Source organism: Saprolegnia diclina, assembly GCF_000281045.1.
Source record: "Saprolegnia diclina VS20 unplaced genomic scaffold supercont1.15, whole genome shotgun sequence".
In the NCBI taxonomy this organism is placed as follows: Eukaryota; Oomycota; class Saprolegniomycetes; order Saprolegniales; family Saprolegniaceae; genus Saprolegnia; species Saprolegnia diclina.
Window position 1 is genome coordinate 706,398 of NW_008246082.1, and position 8,074 is coordinate 714,471.

The window sequence follows — 8,074 nt, forward strand, 5'->3', positions numbered from 1 at the left end:
AACAACGTGACCAAAGTTCGAGGTGGGTCGACGGCGTCCGGGATTTCTCCGGGAACTGGCCACACGTGGGCCTGTGAAGCGAGTGACTGGATGTTTGTATGTCGAATAAAACGCTGCAAAACCAACTCGAATATTTGGCAAGTGGCGATGGACCAAGTGACGTTGACGTTCGAGGAGCTCTCGATCTTGAACGAGCGCAAGGAAGAGATCAAGCGCGACCACCTCGAGTACCTCGATGCGCACCCGGAGCTCAAGACGCTCATGAGCTCGTTCATGTGCGCCGTCCTCATGGAGAAGCCCGCCGACGTCGTCGCCTTTGCCAAGGCCCACTTTGACGCGCTCGCGCCCATGAAGATCGCGGTACGCTGTTTGAACTTACTTGCACACTGGCTCATGAGGCGCGTAGCCGGCGCCGCTCATCGTTGCCGGTCCTTCGGGCGTGGGCAAGGGCACGCTCATCAACCGCCTCATGGCCAAGTACCCCGACCTCTTTGGCTTTTCGGTGAGCCACACGACGCGTGGCCCGCGTGAAGGTACTCGATCATCTCCAATGACAAGCGACTGACGAACATGCAGGCGAGGTCAACGGCGTCGCCTATCACTTTGTCACGATCGACGAGTTTGACGGCCAAGTTGCCAAGGACGCCTTCCTCGAGCACGCCAACGTCCACGGCAACCGGTATGGCACGAGCAAGTTTGCCGTCGAACACGTATGACCCTTATCTTGTCCGTACGCGTCTAACTCTAATCCGTGAGTAGGTGCAAGCCCAGGAGAAGATTTGCATCTTGGACATTGACGTCCAGGGCGTGCGCCAGGTCCAAGGCGCCAACCTCAAGAAGGTCAACTACCTCTTCGTCGCGCCGCCGTCGATGGCCGACCTCGAGAAGCGCCTGCGCGGCCGGTACGGCAACGACCCACCAACTTCTACTGCAACCATCCTTGCTTAGTGGCACCGAAACCGAGGACAAGATCAAGATCCGGCTCGCGAACGCCAAGGGCGAGGTCGACTTTGCTGGCGAAGGTCACTTTGACAAGGTCCTCGTCAACAACGACCTCGACGAAGCGTTCGCGGAGCTCGAAGAAACGCTCTTCAAGTGGTACCCCGAGGTCCGCTTCCAGCAGTAGACCGACTAGATTGCATACTACACCACCTTCGACGACGATATAGTACATACTATAGTTGTATTAGGACTAGGAACGACGCCGGCTGGGCTTCGAATGAGATTACGTGCGGGGGTTGGGTGTTTCTAGCACATTTGGAGCGGGCGCACTTGCAAAAACCATGCTTTGGCTCGCAACGCTCCTGGCCGGCGCCGCCCTCGCCGCCAACCCGTCGGCCACGACGTACGACATCCTCGCGACGCGGCTCGAAGGCAGCACGCGCGTGAGCACGGTCCGCGCCGACATGGTCTTTGCGTCGTCGACGGTCGAGATGCAATTCCTGCTCTCGGACCACTCGATCATGGGCGCCATGTTCATGGAGGACGGGATCCGCGAGCAGGCCGTGTACCCCGGCTTCGCCGTCATGCAGGCGTCCATCTTCCTCGAGCGCCAGCTGGACCGCGCGCTCCAGATTGGCCTCGGCGTCGGGACTGTCCCGACGTTCCTGCGCACCAACGGCGTGCCGACCGACGCGGTCGAGCTCAGCGCCGCGACCGTCGAGATGGCCGCGTCGTACTTTGAGTACGAAGACTGCCGCGTCGCGCCGTGTCCGCGCGGCCAGACGTACGTCATGGACGGCCTCCAGTTCCTCGCGGACGAGCCGGCATTGCCGTACGACCTCGCCATCATTGACGTCTACACGGGCTTCAACGTCCTCCCGTTCTACACGCAGGAGACGCTCACGCGCATTGACAAGCGATGGCTCACCCGCCACGGTACGACGGCCGCCTTCGTCGTCGCTCGTCCTCATCGACATGCCCCTAGGCGTCGTCGTCATGAACTTTGTCGGCTACTACAACGAGCCCAACATGGACATTGTCCACGCGATCCGCGCGACGTTCAAGTCGGTCTTCCGCCACGTGCGCGTCTTCCGCGAGATGCCCGCCAACGACCTCCACGAGCCTGCGAACTTGATCTTCTACGCATCCCAGGCGCCCATCACGTTCAAGTTTCCGCCGGGTCTCGAGACGCCGCCGCCGGGCTACTACGAGGCACGACCCTCCCGCATGCTCTCAGATCTCATACCTCGATTCTTAGGCGCTGGTCACCTTCCAGGACTGGGAGGTACTACGATGACAACGATCCTCAGAGATGGTCATGCTGCGGTGCGATGTAGATGCTCAAAGAGGACGAGGTCCAGGTTGATGCCGATGGCTCCGTTGCGGCGCGGTCGGCTGTCTTGACCACGACGACCGACCTCACGCAGTTTGAAGCGACGCACGTAGCGACTGTGACCTATATGGAGGCGCGCTGCAAGGCGCTGCTGCCCGACGCCATGTGGTCCGAGCTCGATGCGATGGCCACCGACGATTGAGGCCAGTGAGAGTATACACAGCACAAAATGAGTTTCTATTCTACGTAGTTTAATACTCGTCTTCGTCCTCGTCCTCGTCTTCGTCGTCGTCTTCGGCCGTCTCGAGCCAGCTCAGCCACTCGGTCGTCTCGATAAACGCCTGCATCTTGCCGGGCGTGTTGTCCTCCGTGTCGTACTTGTACTCGATGAAGGCCTCGTCCGCGATCACGTCAAAGGCGTAGAGGGCCTTGAAGCACGTCTCCATCATGCCCTTGGTCTTCTTCCCGTCCAAGCCGCGGTTCTCGTGCATGAAGAGCTGGAGCGCGTACAGCGCCTTGAGCTGCTCCTTGGGCGACGTCGGCGCCATGACGTACGCCATAAACGCACCATACTCGTCGGGCGTCATCCACTTGACGCTCGACGTGGCCGTAAACTGGTTGTGCTTGACGAGCGCGGCCATGACGACGGCCGGCACGAGCTTCGTGCCCTTCAAAAGGGGCTTGGCGGCCGCGACGAGCGCTTCGCCCTTCTTCTCGGTGGCGAGGATCGACGTCATGATTTCGGCGGCCTTGGCAGCAGCGGCGGCTTCGGCTTCGGCGGCAGCCTTCTTCTCTTCCTTGGCCTTGGCGATGGCTTCATCTTCAAGGCGCTTCTTTTCCTTCTTCTCCGCGATGCGGGCGGCCTTCTCCTCCTCCTTCTTCTTGCGAGCAATCTCGGCAGGGTCTTCCTTGGGCTCGTTGATCGTCTGGCGTTCGTACGCCGACGTGACGCGCTCAACGTCGCCGCCGAAGCGGCCGCTGTCACGGCTGTTGAAGCGGTCACCGGCAAAGCGGCCGCCATCACGGTCGCCGTAACGGTCACCACCAAAGCGGCCACCGTCGCGGTCGCCGTAGCGATCACCACCGAAGCGGCCGCCGTCGCGGTCACCGAAGCGGCCGCTGTCGCCGCCACGCGAGAAGGCGCGCGAGAACTTGTCGTCGTCGGCGCCGCGCGAGTCGCGGAAGGACGAGCCGCCCGACGGGCCGTCTTCGCCACGGCGCGAGAGGTTCAAGCGCATGTGGGCGGGGCGCTCTTCGAAGCGCTCTTCACGGCCGCCACGGAAGCTGGAGCCACCACCGCGGAAGCCCTCGTCGCCACCACGGAAGCTGGAGCCACCGGCGCTGGTGCGGTCGCCGCGCCAGCGGTCCGAGCCGTCGCTGCGCATGGGCTCGCGGTCACGGCGGTCGCCGCCGCCACGGCCACCACGGTAGCCGCCATCGTCGTCATCCGTGCGAGCGCGAGGGCCCTTGGGGAGCGCATCGAGGCCGACGGGCACGGGGGCACGGCCGTTGCTGTCGGCCGTCGACAGGAAGTCGCTCAAGCCCATCTTGACACCTTTGCGGGACATGGTTCCTCTTCAAAGTAGTAATTCAAAGTGAGGCACGCGGCGTGGCTTATTTTATTGACCGACCCGTGTCGGTTCCATACATTCGGGGAGTATTTTTATAAAATCGATTGGCTCTCATGACCACCGTTCGCGCCCGCCAATCACATCCAACCCCATCAACCACGAGCCAATCAGCGACGATGGTCCTGTCGCTCCGAAGATACCGCCTTTCTCTCCCATCGACGACTGTCAGTGCCACCACGCCTTGCGCGTTCTGGTCGAGAGTTCTGGTAGCTCGAGTGTTCTGGTACAAGAGCGGATTCTGGTAGCTAGTTCTGGTTCTGGTAGCTAGTCACCGGCATGGCAGCCGACAAGCATCTCGCCGTGTAGCAGCTTCTCGTTCGACAAAGCAAGTTGCCTTCAAGTCGCGAGACGGGTGTTCATAACGTGTAGCATGATTCTACCGGTAGTCCATGGCAGGTTAGCTTATGCATTTGTTGTTGAATGACTTACTATCCTGCAGAGGGTCCGCTCAGCCAAGGACTGGACTCAGTTTGGGACCGTTGGCTCAACGCACGGCGAACCTCCAACCACCGAAAATCATCTCGCACGATCTTGCAGGTCCATGTCGTACTAGCTTCCAAAGCTTCTGCTCATCACCATTGCTACTGCCGCCTTCTCTTCCCTCTTCCATCCACCTGAAGCCACGTGAAGCGACCCTTCCGGTCGCCTCGTCGCATGAGGTCAAGTAGCCGCGACGGAGCTGATAGATGATGCAATGTAGCATTATTAATGCAAGGCGAACTGGGCGTAGAGAGGTCCAATGGCGGCCATGTTGCGGTGCACGGCATGCTGAAGCGGCATAAGGTAGTACTCCATGTTGCCGTTCTCACGGGCGTGGCGCGTCGGCGGGTGGTCGCTCAGGTAGAGCCACAGCGCGTGCAGGATCGATCGAATGTCCAGCGGTGTCAGACGCGGGAACAGCGTCCCGCAGCCTTGGAGCGGCTCGGGGATCCACTGCGTCTGCGCAATGACCGCCATGACCTCCAACGTCACCGCGAGCATGTGCGACATGTGCAGATACGGCGGCGTGCCATCGTCTTGGACGTCGTCGAGGCGCTGGTGTCGACGCGCGTGCCAGTAGTTGATGAGCACAACGAGGAGGCTCTTGAGCAGCGGGAGGCAGCGCAACACCGCATGCGGCGGGCCGTACGCAACGATGCACTCGAGGAGCGAGACCACAAACGGGTAGTGCAGTAACCACTGCTCCATGCGCAGATCCACGTCAAAGTTGGTGCGCTCGGGCAGCACGTCCTAGACATACGATCAGCTCACGCAGCGTTGGCATGCATAAACGTACGCGGTACTGTTCATCGGCCGGCATAAACACGGCGACCGGCAGCATGCGCTCCACGAGCAGATCGACGAGGCCGCTCCAGTCTGGCTGCGTCGCCAGCAACAGCGCCTTGGCCTCAATACCGCACGCGACGGCGGCCGCCATCTTCTCCTTGTGCAGTCCCTGGAGCGTCGCATCGTACGTCGACGGCGCCGGGAGCGCAGCGTCGACCCACTTGGCGCGGCCGAGCTGCAGTTGCGCCAGCACCGTGGTCGACACCTCGCGACTCGCGTCTTTGGTCGTGCTGTCGACTGGGAACGGGTCGTACGGACGCAGCGTGTTGGCTGCCGAGAGCTTGCGAAACACGTGGCCAGCGTCCGAGACGGGTCGGTCGTCCGGCTGGAAAAAGTTGAGTTCCGGCGGCACATTGTGCGCAATGGTCGTCGGCGCGTGCGCGCTCAGAATTGCGTCCACAAAGAGACACGTAAACGTGGTCGCGACCGACGCGGGATACGCTGCGACACCGCCGCCGTCGGCGATGATGCGCGAGAGCACGCGTGTGAGGCTGGCGACCGGCCGCTCTTTCCCAAGGCGGCGAAAGAAGAGCTGCAAAAGGGCGTAGATGCACGTGTATTGCCAGATCGGGTCCTCGAGCGTCGGGTACGGCAGTGATTCGAGCACCGAGAGCGCCAAGTCGGACGTCGCGTCCTCCGCGCTGCGGGCTTGCGCCAGTACAGCGTGCCAGTGGGCCACACCTGAGCTCGCTTTCCACGCCGCGAGCGCGTCCAGTTGGCCGACGATCGAGTGCGCAGCGGGCTCTTCGACGTCGGCGCTCGGCGGTACGAGCGCGATGAACCCTCGCAAGGCGCGCTGCGTCTGGTGCGGGTGCGCAGCTGAGAGCTGGGACGCGAGCAGGTCTAACATGCTCGCAATCGATGCCGGGGGCAAGTGCGGCAGCAGCTGCTGGCATCGCGCGAGGCCGCTGGGTAGGTGCAGCAGTGCGCTACAAACCTACAGCCACGCTTGACGCCCACGCAGTGTAGTATTCTTCTACCTCTCGGATCTGCGCAGCGCTGCCGTGGCGAGCGACGAGTGGCCAAAAGTAGACATGGAACGACGACGGCGCGTCATTGGCCGGCAGCGTCGTCACGAGGTGCGCGAGCGACTCGATCGTGCGACGGAAAAAGAGCGCGTTGGTCGGGAGATACGCGAGGTACTCGGCGTGGAAGGGGCACTCAGGCCCGAGGCTTTCGAGCGCAACAATGACTTGGACCGGCGTTCGAACCAGCTCGGCGGCGCGCGCCGTACACAAGTCGAGGAGGTGGCGCCGAACGTCGGGGGACGCGAGGCGGCGTTGCAGCGTGTCGGCCGGGGCCGTCGAAAAATGTTGATCGCAAGCGAGGACAAGCTGCGGGCACTCGCGGAGGACGCTCAGGAGGAGGCAGAGGTGCTCATCCGAGGCGGTTGCGACGACGGCAACGACAGCCGGTGCAATGTACAGCGGGTACGTCGGGACGAGGAAGGTCGTGAGGTTCGCGAGAAGGCTTGGCGACGTCTGGGCGCCGTCTACGCGGAAATTCAGCTCAAGATAGAGACATCGTGAGTGGCTCACGCGTTGCGATCGTTCGGAGCGTGTACTCAAGCAGTGGTCGCGTCGCATTGGTCCCGAGGAAGGCCAGGAGCCACGCCCACGTCGTCCCGTCGGCTTCGATCCACGTCATGAGCATGGTCATGAGGTCGCTGAACGTAGACTCGGCGTCGGGACGACACCAGACCATCGAGACGCAGCGACGCGCGATCCCAAGCAGGACGCGGTAGATCGGGTGCCCGTTGGCGGCCTGGATCCTCGTGCGCGGTGGTATTGCCACGTCACCGTCTTTTGCGCCAACAAGGCTTGCAAGCGGAATCGCCTGGTGCGTTTCGAACAAGCAGGTCATCGTCGCGCTCATGACGCCAACAAGCGTCGTGCTCGGCAGCGGCTCCATGTTGAGGGGCTCTTGCAGCGCCCATGTGCACCGGAGAATGGCTTCCATGTCTAGACATAGAGCGATACTTAGCGAGCTGCGTGGCTGAGCTAGCGTACCTGGCGCGGCCGACGTCGTGGCGGCTACATGCTCCGGCGCCAGGCGAGGTTGCTTTTTCGGGCGTGTCTTCTTGGTCTTGCCTTTGCCTTGCACGTACTTCTACATGGACCGACACGCTGAGATCACGGGCCTGTACATGCGGTTGGACCTTGACGGCGGCCTGGAACTGCACCGGGAGATCGTCCGGCACGACGGTCTCGGGCGGCGCAAGAGTCATGGGCAGCTTGGTCGCTTGCCCCACACAAGTCGAAACTTTATTGAAGGCTATTAAATAATGTTATATAGTATCGTATATAGTGTAATCTTAAATTATCTAAATAGTATGTGATGAGTCGAACGTGGCAAAACGTGGCTTGGTGTGGCGGATACCACGTTTAACTGTTTGTCCTATTTCTCTAGTAATACGGCTCGCATGGAAACACAACTTAGTGGATTATGTCCTCAAAAGCGTCGGCTACCGCTGTGCCAAAGTAGGGCGATTTCATTTTTCAACCATGTTTGGCGATCCGATCGACTTGGAACTTGTTGGGCGTGACTATATGTGGCAAAATGTGCTATATATGGCACATACCATATTTAATGATTTGACATGCTACTAGTGCAATACTGTCCGCACGGCAACGCGGCTTGGCGAATTGTGCTCTCCAAAGTGCCAGCTACCTTTGTGCCAAGATAGGGCGATTTCATTTTCCAACACAATTTGGCGCTGCCATCGCCCTGGAATCGGGCTGAGGTCATTGTGCTTGCTATTCATTGGTCAAAATAACTCTAAAGTGGCGAATGGGATCCACCTTTCGAGGAAACTTCGAAGCATTATAGCCAATCCAGGGCC

The 8,074-nt window shown here is 60.8% G+C and overlaps 4 protein-coding genes across 5 annotated transcripts in view; 2 read left to right on the top strand and 2 right to left on the bottom strand.

Annotated features, from left to right (window-relative positions):
• Positions 1 to 110: 110 nt before the first annotated feature.
• SDRG_05808 (hypothetical protein) lies at positions 111 to 1,238 on the top strand. Its single transcript, XM_008611548.1, has 5 exons — positions 111 to 360; positions 407 to 533; positions 577 to 710; positions 760 to 902; positions 949 to 1,238. The coding sequence occupies exons 1-5, from the start codon at positions 148 to 150 to the stop codon at positions 1,124 to 1,126; spliced, it is 795 nt and encodes a 264-aa protein (XP_008609770.1). The 5' UTR covers positions 111 to 147; the 3' UTR covers positions 1,127 to 1,238.
• A 45-nt stretch (positions 1,239 to 1,283) lies between these two features.
• On the top strand, positions 1,284 to 2,477 carry SDRG_05809 (hypothetical protein; the record flags this gene model as incomplete). Its single annotated transcript, XM_008611549.1, has 4 exons — positions 1,284 to 1,878; positions 1,928 to 2,154; positions 2,201 to 2,227; positions 2,280 to 2,477. 4 exons carry the CDS (start codon positions 1,284 to 1,286, stop codon positions 2,475 to 2,477), a joined length of 1,047 nt encoding a protein of 348 aa, XP_008609771.1.
• Positions 2,478 to 2,489: 12 nt separating this feature from the next.
• Positions 2,490 to 3,903, bottom strand: SDRG_05810 (hypothetical protein). The gene has a single exon (XM_008611550.1). It carries the CDS (start codon positions 3,841 to 3,843, stop codon positions 2,527 to 2,529), a length of 1,317 nt encoding a protein of 438 aa, XP_008609772.1. The 5' UTR covers positions 3,844 to 3,903; the 3' UTR covers positions 2,490 to 2,526.
• A 678-nt stretch (positions 3,904 to 4,581) lies between these two features.
• Positions 4,582 to 8,074, bottom strand: part of SDRG_05811 — a 3,681-nt gene continuing 188 nt past the window's right edge. Inside the window, exons 2-7 of one of the 2 annotated variants that reach the window (XM_008611552.1) lie at positions 7,391 to 7,402; positions 7,242 to 7,341; positions 6,771 to 7,193; positions 6,213 to 6,724; positions 5,183 to 6,169; positions 4,582 to 5,136 (exon numbers count right to left, since the gene is read on the bottom strand). In XM_008611552.1, the coding sequence (XP_008609774.1) occupies positions 4,612 to 5,136; positions 5,183 to 6,169; positions 6,213 to 6,724; positions 6,771 to 7,193; positions 7,242 to 7,341; positions 7,391 to 7,402 (2,559 nt within the window). In that variant the 3' untranslated portion in view covers positions 4,582 to 4,611. Of the gene's footprint in view, positions 5,137 to 5,182; positions 6,170 to 6,212; positions 6,725 to 6,770; positions 7,194 to 7,241; positions 7,342 to 7,390; positions 7,486 to 8,074 lie in introns of those variants that run through there. The other variant, XM_008611551.1, reaches the window with a different exon arrangement.

Excerpts from the sequence above, each read along its gene's own strand:
- SDRG_05808 (XM_008611548.1), top strand. The coding sequence starts at position 148 with ATGGACCAAGTGACGTTGACGTTCGAGGAGCTCTCGATCTTGAACGAG. Across the intron at positions 534-576 it reads GACGCGTGGCCCGCGTGAAG|GCGAGGTCAACGGCGTCGCC; the intron begins GTACTCGATCAT and ends ACGAACATGCAG. Across the intron at positions 711-759 it reads GCAAGTTTGCCGTCGAACAC|GTGCAAGCCCAGGAGAAGAT; the intron begins GTATGACCCTTA and ends ATCCGTGAGTAG.
- SDRG_05810 (XM_008611550.1), bottom strand. The coding sequence starts at position 3,843 with ATGTCCCGCAAAGGTGTCAAGATGGGCTTGAGCGACTTCCTGTCGACG.